We start from the raw sequence: 15,249 nt of genomic DNA, 5'->3' as shown, positions 1-15,249 counted from the left end.
GAAATAACTGAGTAGACCTTTCCAGTGATGTCTTGGCTTTGCAAGTGAAGAGACTATAATAGCCTCCATAGAAACAGGCCTGAAAAGAGAAAAAAAACAATGTTGTCATATATAATAGGATTAGAAACTCTATCTGAAAAGAACACTGTAACCTTCAAAATTTTTCATCTGAGTATACCCCTGTGAGGGGCAAAATAAGAGTCCTTTTCCCTGCTAGATGGTACCCCGTAGGTCCTCAAGTGGTTATTATCCTGTAGGACAGGAAGTGAGGGACCCCAGCAATCTTACGGAGTGGAGTCACATGTATCAATTTGTTGTTCAAGCAGCCATTGACCCCAAGGCTGTGGCGAAACAGGCAATCTCATTCATGGCTAGTGAGAGGAAACAGCCTGTAGAATCTGCAGCCAGGCGATTTACCTATTTCTATAAAATTATAATCGTCTCTTCAGCTAAACCAATCAAGAAAAAAATAACAATCGTATATAAACCTTGACCCAGGAAATATCACTTCTGGGAATTAACCCCACAGATATAAGTGCAAAAGTGCAAAATGACAATTGCTACATGCTTATTAACTGCAGCATTGATTGCAACAAGATGTTCTGGAAATAGACGGTGGTGATGGTTGCAGAAGAATGCAACAGAAAATGGTAAATTTTATGTGTATTTTATCAAAATTAAAAGAAACTAATTTTGTTACCAAATAAAGGATAGATAAACCAAAAAACGAGGTCATACCCACAAAAGACCCAAACGAATATTGCACACATGAAGGTTCTGAACGAGTCGGTCGTTTAGTCGGTATGAGCAATCTTCGTAAATTTGAGGGTCAAAACAACTCCGTGCCCAAAGCGGGGGGTAACACCTAAAACCCTGAGATGAAGAGTCTCACGCCCTAACGACTGAGCTAGCCGGACATACCCGGAGGAGAAGATCAACAATTATACCTTCAAGACTAGGTTCGGGGTGTATTCAGGGACACGTCTGAAGCTGGATTGACTCGGGTGTGAAAGAACCACTGAAGTGCTTTGGCAGTCCGGGAAATTCAAACTCTGCTGTGGGTGCCTGACAGCCCCTCCCACTTGCTTCCGTCTTGTGCTTGCTCTACCCTACGAGCGACCCAGCCTTTTTCCGTCCGCAGTGAAGCTCACAGCACGGAGGTAATGGAACGGAAAAGGAAAAACGTGTACATTCTGATAACACCGGAGCGTTCACCCTCTGGATTTTCAGTCAGGGGAGAAAGGCAGTTCCCGAGGCTCGGACGAGGGCGTGTCTCCAACCTGCGCAGATTAGACTCCACCCTCTCGAATTTTCCCTAGCGCTCTGTAAATACCAGAGTATTTTGAAACTTGGAAATAAAGCAAAAGGAAACGGAAAAAAGAAAAAAAAAAAAAAAAAAAAAGAAAAGAAAAAAAGAAAAAGAAAGAAAGAAAAAGGAAAGAAGAAAACGGGACGCACGACCTCCTTGGAGATGCCGGGGATCGAACCCGGGACCTCATACATGCAAAGCATGCGCTCTACCACTGAGCTACATCCCCACTCCCGCGTTTTAGCCCATGCTTTCTTAGTCATTTCTTGAAGTAGGGTGCGGGGAAATCGCAACCAGCGAGAATAACATCCCCGCAGCCGCAGAACCCCCATTTGCAATGCGGGGAGCTACTCCGGGGCCCTCAGCGGACTCCAGACGAGCGGATCTTGACCAATGGACATCCAGAGGGAGGGCAGGGCCCGGAAAAGTACCTGGGAACAGCGGTGAGAAAAGGAGAGGGAATCACCAGGCACGAAGCCCAAAATGAACCGTGAACCGAAAAAGAGAAGTAAGGAAGACTGTGTGCAGGATGCTACCTTTTGTTTTTAAAAGGCGGAAGTTTTTTTTTTTTTTAATTGAAGTATTGATTATACATAATTTTTGGGTAAAAGGGGGAAGTTCAGATAGTAAAATACTGAATATTTAAATAAAAGAATCCAGAATTGTAAAGCTGATTGCTTGGGACGGAGAAAAAAACTAGGGAGTAGGCGAAGGGCGGGCTTTTCACTGTGAACTGCTCTGTATTTTCTGAATTTTTAACTACGTTTAAATCTGTTTAGTCCCGCTGGAAGCCCCCTGGTCTCCCCTGCCGGAATGAGGTGGGTGCCATGGGCCTCAGCCATGCCCCTCCTTCCTCCTCTTCCCACCCTATTTCCTTACCCCTTTCCCTCTCCCTCTACCTCCTAATTGCTCCACAACAACATCTTAGAAGGTAAAAAGATAATATTAATAAATAAATAAACTTTAAAAAATAAAAGATAAAATAGTAATAATTAAATAAATCTGTTCAGTCCAAAAAAAAGCTTGCTGACTGTGTCAAAACTGCTCTAGAAACTGCTCTAGAAACTGTTAGGTTTGCCGTAAACAAACCTAACACCATCCATCCCCTCTTAGAGATCGCATTCCAGAGAAGACAGAGTGCTAGAGAGAAAATAGAGCTAGCGATGAGGGACAGAATGTGGCAAGAGGAGATTTGAACTGTGTGACTGGTCTGAGCAGTCTTCATTGACAAGGTGATAGCTGAAACAAGACTTGATGGAGATGGGAAGTGAGCCTTGCAAGTAACCCGGAGAAAAGGGGTCCAAACAAAGGCGACAGTGAGCGCAAAAGCCACGAAATATGTCTTTGTGACATGTTGTAGGAATAACAAGGAGGCCCATGTGGCTGGAATGAAGTCAACACTGGAGAGTGGTGGGAGACGAGGAAAGAGACACGTGGACGTCGGAGATGGGGACAAAGAACGCGTAGGGCTTTTAGGCTACTGGAAGGACTGTGAGTTTTACTCCGAGACAGGTGGTAGCTGCTGGAGGATTTTGAGCAGAGGAGGGCTGAGATGTGTATCGTGGAGTTATCAGCAGGGAGAGAGCCAAGAAAGTGGAAAAGACCACAAGGGAGTGAGTATAGACACACGTCCAAGGACTGAGCAGAGGAAGGGAGAACAGGAGGAAACCACAGCGGAGGCTAACAAGGAAGAAGTGGGAGAAAAGTCACGGGAATGTAGTGTCCTGAAGGCTCTGGAAAAGGGTGTCAAGAAGGAAGGAGCATGGGAAGGCAGGTGAGGTGAGGTTTTCGCCTTTGGGTTAGAATCGCAGACATTGGCAGTAGCGGTTTCCGAGGAGAGTGGGGGCAAAATCCTGACCTGAGTGGCCTCCACAGGGAGTGAGGAAAGACGATGTGGAAGCAGATAATACTGGCAGCTCTGGAGGGGGCTGTGAAGACGAGCTGAAGGGATGATAGGGCTGGTTTTGGGGGGGCTGAAGGGGGGAGCAACACCGAATAAAGTGGGAAAATTGATTGTAAATATATATTACTTGTCCAGAAACTAAATAAAGAATAAAGAGGGCTGGACAGTAGCGGGAAAGGTAGTTACAGAAGTGGATTCGAGGCCACACTTGGGGGTGAAGGTCCAGGGCCAGGTTCTAGACCCTAAATTTAGCTCAGCAGAGGCCGAGACGAACCGGCGCTGCGGGAACCTGACACTGTGGCCCGGGCGCCAGGCCCTTGCCCCGGCCGTTCTGGGTCGGCCTGCGATGGGAGTGGCGCCCAGCGGGGCTTGCGCTCCAACCTGTTGTGGCCCGTTTCCCGCGGCTGTCTGGGTCTAGGCTGGGGTGGCCTAGAGAGGCTGAGGGAGGGGGACGGAGGGAGGCCGCCGGCCAAGACAGGGGCTAGGGACGCCCAGAGCCGGGGCGCAGGGCGCTGTCCCACACTTGAGTCGCCGCGTGCCCCTTGGCGAGCCATCAACGTGCACCTTCCCCTCCCGGCTCCCCAGCCGGGCTTCCCGTCAGCTCAAGTCTCGGCCTGCCTAATGTCAGCCCCGCCCTTCCTCTCCCAGCGGGCGCTCAGAGGCCAGCCGGGGCCGCCGCACTCCGAGCCACGTACTGTACCAGTGGCCTCCCCGGCGCCGTCCGACCTCGGTGCTCGAAGGACGCGCATGGCGGCGGTGGGGCCGCGAGCCCGCCCGGGCGCCGGAGCCGAGGCGCTGGCGCTGGCTTCAGAGTTGCAGGCCGAGGCGACGTGCTCCATCTGCCTAGAGCTCTTCCGCGACCCCGTGTCCGTCGAGTGCGGCCACAGCTTCTGCCGCGCGTGCATCGCTCGCTGCTGGGAGCGCGGTGGCGCGGGGGCCGCAGCCGCACCCCGAGCGCTGCCCTGCCCGCAGTGCCGCGAGCCCGCGCGGCCCTGCCAGCTGCGACCCAACCTGCAGCTGGCCTCCGTGGCCGCGCTGCTGAAGCGCTTCAGCCTGCCCGCTGCCGCTCCGGGAGAGCGCAGGACCCGGGCGGCTGCAGCCCCGGAGGCGGCCGTCCGGTGCGCGCAGCACGGCGAACCGCTCAAGCTGTACTGCCAGGACGACGGACGAGCCATTTGCGTAGTGTGCGACCGCGCCCGCGAGCACCGCGCTCATGCTGTGCTTCCGCTCGATGAGGCGGTGCAGGAGGCCAAGGTGAGCGCAGGCCGTACCCTGACGGTCCCTGGGAGCTCCTGCCCTGGCCCACCCCTCGCGCGCACGCGGTGCAGACGGCAGACAGGCAGGCAGGAGGCCCAGGTGAGCCCCTGCCTCCTTTCTCCTATCCCAGGCTGCCCAGCGCTGCTTCCCGGGCTGACTGCGGCTCTGCCTCTGTCACCCCACACCACCTCCCCCGTCCCCCACACAGCCCATTTCCCTCTGGGCTGGCTACTGGGCCACCTGCGCGACGCCCCCCACGGACTTGGCAATTTTCTTTCTGTCTGTCCCTGGCTTCTAGCCGCGTCTGCGTTATTGCAGCTCTTCATTCGCAGGAAGACTCTGTCACCCCCACATACCTGCTGCCCCCAATCTTATCTCCTTCCTTGAAGCGTGGCTCTGCTCAAAGTCCCTACCTCGTGGGGCCGAGTGGCACAGCCTCCCCAAAAGGTGGGGTTAGGGGGGCTCCTGAATTAAGTAGAGAGCCTTAGAGCCTTCTGGGCTGTGCCAAGACTGCCGATAATGGGCGCCTCTCTCTGTGCTGCTTCCTTGCTAGAGCCTCAGCGGTGGTGTGTGAGGAGGCCTCGGGTACACAGTCCTCAGTCTTCTTTGCTCCGCTACCCTGCTCTGACCCTCCTACCCAAAGGGCTTTCTGGTGGGGGGAGGAGAGAAGAGGAGAGGACGGGTGGATTGGGTTGTTGGGGGCTTGTTTTTCAGCCTGGTTTGTGCAGCAGATGTTCTTGCGGAAGCGAGACCCAGGGCTTTTGAAGTTACCCTGCAGTTGCTCTGTCCCCATGGGTGTAGCCTGCACAGACTATATCCATCCTGACGTCCAGGGATGACTTCTACCCGTCCTCCTCCTCAATGAGCAGTACCTTCCCTTTCTCCTGGATAGCTCCAGGAAGGCACATGTGCGGGTTTCCAGAATTCTCTTCCCACAGTATCCCTTCTCACCCTCAGGAGCTCCTGGAGTCCAGGCTGAGGGTCTTGAAGAAGGAACTGGAGGACTATGAGGTGTTCCGGTCCACTGAAGAGAAGGAGAGCAAGGAGCTCCTGGTGAGCAGGGCACTACCCCTGCCCCCCAACCATGTGGGCCTCCTGCGGGGTACAACAGAGGGCCACTCACAGCCAGGGATGTGTGTGTGCTGTTGGAGTGTGTGCCTGTGAAACAGCACGGTGGATTTTTAGAAAGACAATAGTGTGCATATTATGTGAGGATACCTTAAAAAGTTCCTGGAACTGGCAGGTCAGCTCAGTTGGTTAGAGTGCAGTATTGTAACACTAAAGTCACAGTTTGGATCCCTGTACCGACCAAAAAGAGTTGAAAGATAATACAAATCTTTCTAGGAAAACAAACCAGAGCTTTTGACAGTAAAAGAGAGTGCTAGAATAATCATTGTAGGACAGCTGGCTTAAACTGGAACTGTCCCAGTGAATCAGGATGTATAGTCACTCTAATATTACATAACTCACCAGTTCGGGCCTATGGAAACATCTTGTAATTGAACACATTCATATTCTGAGGAGGTTTGGGGACCAGGTTTTCCGCAGCCCTTGTTGTGCAGCCGAGGTTACCCAGCACCATCCACTCCCGCTACCATCCAGTTGGGTTAATATCTTTTCTTTCTGGCAGCTGGCAGGTACCGGGATCTGAAACTTTGACCTTATATTATACCACCTCGCTCTTAGAGTGGAACAGGAAAGTGAAATGGGGCTCATTTGGGTTAAGTTGGGCAAACGTGGGTAACTGACTTATTTTATACCTGACAAGTTCACTTCCTAGCTCAATAAATATGAGGAATCTTCAAAAAGTTCATAGAAAGATTTGTATTATCTTTTAGTTTTATTTTTCCACAAATTTTGTGAAGTACCCTCATAGGTGATGAAAAAATAAAAGGATCTACTAGGGCCTGTTAGGGCAAGGTTATTCAGTTTTGGAGTTGGGAATTGGAGGAAGAGGAACTTGAGAACCCTCCTATCCTCAGGGTCAGGAGGGGACAGGGAAAGAACCTTGAATTCAGATATCCTAGTGTCCTTTCCTGACCCTCAACTGCATCTATTACACCTGCATCCAATGTGCATCCCAGATCCTCCTATCTGATCATTCACTTCACTCCACAAGGAAGAGCTCACCCCATCCCCCAACTCCCAGGTCTTCATTCCTCTTCTGCTGGAGAAAGAAGTGTATAGCTCTTCAGCCATTATTTTACATCCATGACCCAGAGGCCCTTCCCGAGCATGGGCCCTTCCTTCTCTGTCTCTGACCTGACTCCTCATGACATTGCTTAGTTCCTTCCACCTCTGTCCTCTTCCAACACCTACCCATCCACCCCCACTTTGGCCCACACAGTCTTTATAATTACAAAGCACTTGCTTAGTGAAACAACTAAGATAGAGTATGTACAACTATTGCTTCATGATAAAAAGGAAAATGAATACTTTTATTTGAAAATGCCCACAGGGCCAGCCATGGCTCACTTGGGAGAGTGTGGTGCTGATAACACCAAGGTCATGGGTTCGGATCCCTATATAGGGATGGCTGGTTAGCTCACTTGGGAGAGCATGGTGCTGACAACACCAAGTCAAGGGTTAAGATCCCCTTACCAGTCATCTTTTTTTAAAAAAAAAAAAGAAGAAGAAGAAAATGCCCTCACCCCAGGGGATATTTGGTAAATGTCTGGAGATATTTTTGGTTATCAACACTTGGATGGGGTGCTACTGGCTTTAAGTGGTAGAGGACAAAAGTGCTGCTAAACATCCTACAATGCACAGGACAGCCAAGACAATAAATCATGTAGTCCCAAATGTCAATAATGCTGAGGCTGGGAGACCCTGACTTACAGTGTTTTGGCAAATACTGTTTCACTTTGTTATTTTCCTGGGAGGCAATATAATGTAGTTATGAGAAGTTTGGAATCTGGGGTCAAACTCCCTGGGTTAGAATCTTGGCTTATTACTTACTGTCTCTATCTCCTCACCGGTAAAATGGAATAAGAAACGTACCCAGCTCACTAGTATGCTGTCAGGGTTGAGGGAGTCAATATCTGTAAAGTGCTCGGTGCTGCTGCTGCTGCTCAACATCCCAGTGAAGAAGGGAAGGCAGGAGCATTGTGGGAAGCCTGGCCTGAACCCAGGTCTTCTGACTTCACCCCCACCCGGTTTCCTCTTCCAGCCATCCCCTCCTTTTCCCTAGAGTTTTCAGGGAAGATGAACTTTGACAGTCAGGCTTCTCCTGGTGGGACAGAATCCTTCTCACTTGTCACTGGCCATGAGAGGCTGTGTTCACTATATTATGCCGACTGCCAAACGTATGTTCACATAAAAAATCAAGAGATCAGGAGTGTCAAGAAACACAGGAGTGTATGTTGTTAATGGAAAGAACAGAATATCAAGTTTGCACACACCATATTAAATCTTTGTGGATGTGCTGGTACCTCTGGCCACTGTTATCAGATTTTTCTTTCTTCCAGGTTCTGTATTTTGAGCATGTGTTACCATCATAATTGCTAAACAGAAAAGGTACTCTTTAAAAAGAAGTAGGGCTGGGCTGGCCTGTGGCTCATTCGGGAGAGTGTGGTGCTGATAACACCAAGGCCACGGGTTTGGATCCCATATAGGGATGGCTGGTTAGCTCACTGGGTGAGCGTGGTGCTGACAACACCAAGTCAAGGGTTAAGATCCCCTTACAAGTCATCTTTAAAAAAAAAAAAAAGAAGTAGGGCTGGGTGGTTAGCTCACTTGGTACAGCCTGGAGCTGATAATACCTAGGTCAAGTTGCCAAATAAATAAATAAAAATAAAAAGAAGTAAAGTAAAGAGTGAAAGTTTGATGGTAATGAAATAAATGTATGTGAGGAAGAAAACCCAACCTTAGTTTAATCTTTATGGTGGCCCCAAGAGGCACTAAAATATCACTCCCACTTTTCAAATGAGGAAACTGCAGCCTGGGTAGTGTTGGGGGAAATTTGAAGTTGCCCTAGTCTAAGTGATAGATCCCAAGCCCAAAGAGACACAGGAACACATCTGTGGCAGGGGAAGAGCAAAGAATGTGTTGAGGCTGTAGCTTGCACAGTGTTAGCATATTTAAAATAGAGTGTGTGAACAGCCTGCATATGTGGGTGTGCCTCTGATCCCCAAAGCATGAGGAAGATGGAACTCTGCCCTGTGGGATGATTCAGAGGCTGCTGTCCAAATGTTATGTCTCCACACCCAAGTCCCCTCACCTCCCCAATTTCTCCTTCTCCTGGGACAGAAGCAGATGGCAGCAGAGCGAGAGAAGGTGGGGGCAGAGTTCCAGACGCTGCGGGCCTTCCTGGTGGAACAGGAGGGCCGGCTTCTGGGCCGCCTGGAGGAGCTGTCCCTGGAAGTGACACAGAAGCTGAATGAGAACCTGGCCCAGCTTGGTGGTGAGATCACCCAGCTCTCCGAGATCAGCAGCCATATCCAGGAGACAGCTCGAAAGCCTGACCTTGACTTCCTCCAGGTGAGTATGGCTGAGCCAGGGCTTTGAGTCATTTTTCCTAGAGAACAGTATCAGATCCTGTTTAATAGAATCACATGATCTAGAGCTAAAGGAGACTGGAAAGAGGTGCCTTGATTCTCCTGGGGTTGGAAGTCTAAAGGGATGTGATAAAACTTTCTTGTCCATGAGCCATGATAATATATCTCACATTGTATTCCAGTATACACATGCTTGAGACAAAAGACTCATTACCTTTGTTACATGTGATGCACTTTGATGTTTTCTATTCTATTTTATTTCATTTAAAATAAATAGTCACAATCCACTAGGTAAACTTCACAAACCACAAATGGGTCAAGAACAGTCATTCAAAGACACTGGTCTGAGTGACCAGTTGTTGCATAAAGGCTGTGACTTGTCTCAGATAGTTTTGAGGGCAGAGGTAACACTGAGTCCCACCAGATGGCTTCAGTGATGATTCTGCAATAAAGCAAGCATTTGCAGAGCTGTGGTAAGGGTCATGTTGATGAGATACCCAGGAGCCAGCCACAGCTGGAGTCGTTGCCAATAGTGCCTATGCAATAGTGGGGCATGGTACGCCTGCTGAGGGTTTATTCTCTTGGGGGCATGGCAAGGGGAAAGTTTTGTTTTCTTAAAACCTGATACTGATTTGGTTTTCTTTCATCTTTCCTTCCAGGAATTTAAAAACACACTAAGCAGGTGAGTGAACCTAACAGTTCCTTGGGCCTCTCTAAGCTTGCTTTTCTCTATTTCCACTGAGCTGTCTCTCTTCATTTCCCACACCTGATTGCTCACCTCCTGATGCCCCCATTTCCTTACATGGGTACCTTCCAACACAAATGTCTGCCTGTCTTGCCCATGAGTATTCCCGCACAAGGTCTAACTCTCCTTTTTCCACCTCTTTCTGCCAAGAGGACCTCACCATTTGAATTGTCACAGCCCAGATAGTGTTTGTGGGCCTTCTTCAGGGTCCCTGTCCTACAGGTGCAGCAATGTGCCTGGTGCCAAGCCAACCACTGTCTCTTCTGAGATGAAGAATAAAGTCTGGAATGTTTCCCTCAAGACCTTTGTCTTAAAGGGGTTGCTGAAGAAGTTCAAAGGTAGGGGCTGAGTATGGGGCGGGCCATGCACTGTGGGTAGGGATGGAATGTTTCTTGCAGTTCAGGGGTTCTAAGGGTGTGCCAAGGCCAGATTGGTGTGCGGAGATGGCAGTGGCAAATCTATTCAGGACTCCCAGGGCATGTAGCTTCCCATGGGGACAGACAGGGTGGAGGGGTATTGGGGCAGAAAGAGGGCTGAGGAGGGATAGCTCAGATTCAGACCAGCTCTGGGCAGAAGAGGGGGAAGTGGAGAGAGGTAGATCAAAATACTTGGGTGTTTTCCCTAGCCTCGTCCACACCCCCCATGCTTGGCCCAGTGCCTGTGCATCAGTTCTTGGCTTCTGGAGTATCGGGGGAATGAGTGGTCAGTTGGTGTATAAATGTTGGAAGAGGTGGTGTCCTTGCTAGACCATCTCCCATGTCATTCATGCATACTCTGCTTTGTTTCTCCTCCTCAGAGGATCTTCGTGAAGAGCTGGAGAAAGAGGAGAAAGGTAGGGATGATGGCTGTGATAGTAAGGATTATTTGGCCACACAGAGAACCTAATGCCTGCTAGTGACTGTCTCTCTGAGCTTTGCACCTGTTGGTTCCTTCCACCCCTGTCTCAGCAACTCTGCCAGTCTGCTCCCCTTTCCCCCTGGTCCTCTTCTGGGCAGTTCTGACTTCTGCAGGTGGCAGTGGGGCCAGTTGGCCTATAAGCTGTGGGCGGTCAGGAGCAGGAGTGCCCTGTGCCTTGGGATATTTAGATTGGGGAAGGCTCGTTCATCACCTGGATGAGCCTCTGTCCCCTGTTCCCACTCCTAGACATATGGAGACTTCTCCTGGGGATGGCGTTTATGTGCAGGGGACAGGGGAAGCAAGGGCAGACTGGAGACAGGAAAGGAGGTGGTTCTCACTCCTGCAGAGCTCTGGAGTGTGTGATATCCAGCACCAAGGGGAGAGTACATATTTCTGATGCTGACAACTGAGTTAAGTCAGAGTTTAGCTGGGTGGAATCTAAATCATCTGAGTAAGACCATGCCCATCCTCTGCTCAGAGCCCTGCGATAATATATCTCACTCAGTAAAGGCCAGAGTCTTCATGGTGGCCCTTCAGAGCCCCAAGGGATCTGGCCTCACTGCACACTCTCCCCCTGGTTTACTCTGTGCAGCCACAGACTCTCCTTTCTGCTGCTAGATGCACGAAGCACACACTTGCACTGCACTGGCTACCACTCTGCCTGAAACAAGTTTCCCACAGACAGCCACATGGCTGATTTCCTCACTTCCTTTATGTCTCTGTTCAAATACACCTTTTCAGTGAAGGTCTTCCCCGGCCCCTGTAGTGGAAATGACAGCCTGCTCTTTTGATTCCTCTTGTCTTCTGTATTTATCATTTTATTGCCTATTTATTTACAATCCAGTATTCCTGTCATCCTGTAGCTTCTTTTCTCCCCCTGCTAGACAGGAAACTACAGAAGGACAGGGATACTCTATAGTCTTGTTCTCTGTGGTATTCCCAGGGCCTAGAATAGTGCTCACAATAAGTGTGCATATTTTAACTTTTTATTATGGGAAATTTCAAACATACTTAAAAGTAGAGAGAAGAGCATAGAGAATGTTACATACCCATCATACATCTTCAGCAACTATCAATTCATGGCTAATATTTTTTATTATTAAATAAAATAATCCACCTCTTCCCACTGTTTTATTTTATTTTTTGGTGACTGGCCAGTATGAGATCTGAACTCTTGACCCTGGTGTTATCAGCACCACACTCTAACCAAGTGAGCTAATCACCCCGACCCCCACCGGATTATTTTAAAGCAAGTCACAGATAACAGATCATTTCCATAAATATCTTAGTATGTTATGTCTAAAGAGATAGACTTTTTAAAAAACATAACCACAAAACCACTATCACATATAGAATAATGAATGATTTTTTCTGGTATCTAATGATCGAATATCCCCAATTGTCTTTTTTTTAATTTTTAAATTTTTTTCCCAATTGTCTTTTAAATTGGATTTGTTGAACTGTTTGAACTGAGATCCAGATCAGGCCCACACATTGCATTTGTCTGATTTCAATAAGTACTTGTTGAGTGAAAAAAAAGTAAAGTACCTGGGAAGCAGAGGGCTGAGAGTTGATTGGGCACTGGCACTGGACACTGGAAGGATTCTTGGAAGAAGGGGAGAGAGGTTTGCAAAGAAGAGCGGGAGGATGGCCCTGAGAAGAGGGGGGCTATGCAAGGGGCCTGCATGGGGACATCTCTTCCTTGTCTTTGCCCCACAGTGGAACTCACCTTGGACCCAGATACAGCCAATCCCCGCCTCATCCTCTCCCTGGATCTTAAGAGTGTGCGCCTTGGACAGCGGGCCCAGGACCTGCCCAACCACCCTCACCGCTTCGATACCAACACCCGCGTCCTGGCATCCTGCGGCTTCTCCTCTGGGCGGCACCACTGGGAGGTGGAAGTGGGCTCCAAGGATGGCTGGGCCTTTGGCGTGGCCCGCGAGAGTGTGCGCCGCAAGGGCCTCACACCCTTCACCCCTGAGGAGGGCGTCTGGGCGCTGCAGCTCAACAGCGGGCAGTACTGGGCTGTGACCAGCCCTGAGCGGACACCCCTTAGCTGTGGGCACCTGTCACGCGTGCGGGTGGCCTTGGATCTGGAGGTGGGGGCTGTGTCCTTCTACGCAGTGGAGGACATGCGCCACCTCTACACCTTCCGAGTCAACTTCCAGGAGCGTGTGTTCCCCCTTTTCTCTGTCTGCTCCACTGGCACCTACTTGCGAATCTGGCCTTGAGGCGGACTGCCCGGCATCTCAGGAAGGGGTGATCACTTATGGGAAAATATTTCCTCTTCCTGGCTACCCATGGGAAGGGATGATGCCCTCCATACTACTGTGCCAGGCTGCCCAAGAGAGACTGCTACAGAACAATTTCAAACTCTGGTCCAGTGGCTGTCCTCAGTTGCAAGAAGGCAGGTTTGGGCTTGGGCCAGCCAGATTCATTATCACTTCTGCTTTACCTTTTTGACAGCTGCCAGCTCTGCCTTGAGAGGTCAGGAGACCTCTGGATCCAGTTGGCCTGACAACATCATCTACTCAGGAAAAGCACTGTACTCCCAGCTCAGACAACAGTTGGGCCAGAACTGGAAGGAGACCGTTGACCCGTACATGAAAGAAAAGCCCAGGGCAACAGCATATAGGCATTGCTACTCTCCAGTACTCCTTAGCCTGATGGCAGAGTGATATGTGCATCCTTAACCACAGTGACAATGAACACATGTCCTCACAGATACCTAACCCCCCCATTTTCCAGTGCCAAAGTAGAGACTTGCTTGGGTAAGGAGATCAAAGGTTCTGGAACATTGAAACACAAGTTGGCACTTATAATTTTACAGGTGTAATTAGCACCAGCACAGAAATTCACAGAGCACAAACATGCTCCTGACAGGCCCTTTCTGGAACTTGCCAAATGCATGCCAATAGCAGAGCACCCTGGTGCCAAGGCCTGCTCAGCCTGGGCACTGGAGGGCATTCACCTGGCCAGCGTCTTTATCCCCTTGGCTAATTGTTCCCCAGATTCTGGATGGCTGGGCTTCTAGGAGGGTGGTAGTGGGACATTGGGGAGATGGAAATATAGACAGTGAGCTCATCTCTAGGGGTGGCTTGGCTCATTCTCATCTCCCCTGGTCTGACTGCAGAAGCACAAGTATAAGCAAGGTTTTCTGCCAGTGTGAATGAGCATGTGTGTTTATGTGTGTAAGGAGTATATGCACGTGTATTTGGGGTGTGGTGGTGGGAAGGAATGTGTGGATTTTGGAGAGGGCATTTATGAGCATGTATATAGGGTTAGGCGCTGCAAACAGACATAGGTCAATTTAGCCATACCCTATTACTGATTTGTTGTTGTTGTTAAAGATTAACCACCCCATATTTTGATAAGGACCATAGGTTTTTCCCACTACCTGGCTACTAGGCTAGATGAATGCCAGTATCAGACCTAATTCTGTTCTGCATAGGTTGTTTAGACAGATGTGTTGGCAAATAGGGACAGTGACAGTCAAATAGTCCAGTCAGCAAGTGTCATGGAGTTTCAGTGCTCTGTCCTTTGAGATGCTTCAAGCACACTTTGCATACAGGGTTCTCATGGGGCAGGCATGATACTGTTCTAGAGGCAGACCCAGTGGACACAGCACCAGGCTCAGGCAATCAGAATCCTGTGTCCGTTGGATCCCTGTACTAGCCAGTGCCAAAAAAAAAAAAAAAAAAAAAAAAAAAAGAATCCTGTATCCTATGGGCTGGGGGCTGGGGACAGGACCATTTAAGAAGCCAGCCTACTGCATTACTCCAGAGGGTGAGTCCTTTGTACTGTTCATAAATGGAGAGTAGCTCTACAACACTGTAGCCAATCTACATATTTAAATAGCACTGATTTCCACAAGGAAAACCCATTTCTAAAATTCATTTGCTAATTAAATTGCCTAATATTATCATCAAGCCCTAATGTTATCTGGGTTTTGTAAAGCTTTTTTGGTGGGGAGGCAGGGTGGGGTGCAGTTGGCCAGTAGAGGGATTCAAATGCATGACTTCGGTTTGTATAGCTTTTTGATTTTTATCACAATTCCTTTTGTACCATCTAATAACTGTGCTGAGTATCACAACATATACTACAGGCCACAGAAGGTGAGACATCCAGTGGAGGTGCCATATGTGCCTGTAGGGCCAGGCTGGGTGCTGCGGGGGTGGCTGTCCACATGCATATTTTCAGTTTTTATGTTTGCGGATGTAATTGTGCATCTATCAGAGAATGTGTATTTGCAGATAACTACATAGATATCTGTAATATCTAAAGAGATGTAACAACAGTTACCATAATAATTGCCTGTGGAGGGGAAGAGATGTTCTTTTCATGGTCACCAGGGCAGTGCAGTGACTTGGATGTAACATGTTAGTGTGAGAGTATGTGTGTGTGCGTTTTCCTTTGCCATCCTTTGGGATCGTAAGCTCTCTGAGACACCTGGCTCTCTGAGAACAATGACTAGCCTAACTTGGTCCCTTCTTACCCCACCTGTTAGTCCCAGATCTCTGTGAGCTTCAGAGCCTTGAGAACCCAGGCCCCTGCCACCAGACTCCTCAGCATCCAGACGGGCCTGGCCTGGCCACCCTGTGCCCCAAGTCAGCTGGCCTGGCAGGGGCCATAGGGCAGGCTG

General features: G+C 49.3%; 1 protein-coding gene and 1 non-coding gene across 3 annotated transcripts; one reads left to right on the top strand and one right to left on the bottom strand.

Annotated features, from left to right (window-relative positions):
- Nucleotides 1-1,466: 1,466 nt before the first annotated feature.
- Nucleotides 1,467-1,538, bottom strand: TRNAA-UGC (transfer RNA alanine (anticodon UGC)). Its single transcript has one exon. It is a non-coding gene; the product is annotated as a tRNA-Ala (tRNA).
- Nucleotides 1,539-3,673: 2,135 nt separating this feature from the next.
- Nucleotides 3,674-14,864, top strand: TRIM7 (tripartite motif containing 7). Of its 2 annotated transcripts, none has more exons than XM_063085716.1 (7): nt 3,674-4,466; nt 5,427-5,522; nt 8,718-8,948; nt 9,625-9,647; nt 9,933-10,048; nt 10,507-10,542; nt 12,327-14,864. In XM_063085716.1, exons 1-7 carry the CDS (start codon nt 3,834-3,836, stop codon nt 12,836-12,838), a joined length of 1,647 nt encoding a protein of 548 aa, XP_062941786.1. In that variant the 5' UTR covers nt 3,674-3,833; the 3' UTR covers nt 12,839-14,864. The 2 variants fall into 2 exon arrangements, with proteins under 2 accessions (XP_062941786.1, XP_062941785.1); XM_063085715.1 differs by having other exon boundaries at nt 9,861-10,048.
- The last annotated feature ends 385 nt before the right edge of the window (nt 14,865-15,249 follow it).

Source organism: Cynocephalus volans, chromosome 2, assembly GCF_027409185.1.
Source record: "Cynocephalus volans isolate mCynVol1 chromosome 2, mCynVol1.pri, whole genome shotgun sequence".
Classification (NCBI taxonomy): Eukaryota; Metazoa; Chordata; class Mammalia; order Dermoptera; family Cynocephalidae; genus Cynocephalus; species Cynocephalus volans.
The sequence above is the reverse complement of the archived record's forward strand: the minus strand, read 5'-3'. Positions and strand labels throughout refer to the sequence as shown.

Coding starts and splice junctions, on each gene's coding strand:
- TRIM7 (XM_063085715.1), top strand. CDS start 3,834: ATGTCAGCCCCGCCCTTCCTCTCCCAGCGGGCGCTCAGAGGCCAGCCG. Junction 8,949..9,624: donor CTGACCTTGACTTCCTCCAG/GTGAGTATGGCT, acceptor CTTTCCTTCCAG/GAATTTAAAAACACACTAAG. Junction 10,049..10,506: donor GTTGCTGAAGAAGTTCAAAG/GTAGGGGCTGAG, acceptor TCTCCTCCTCAG/AGGATCTTCGTGAAGAGCTG.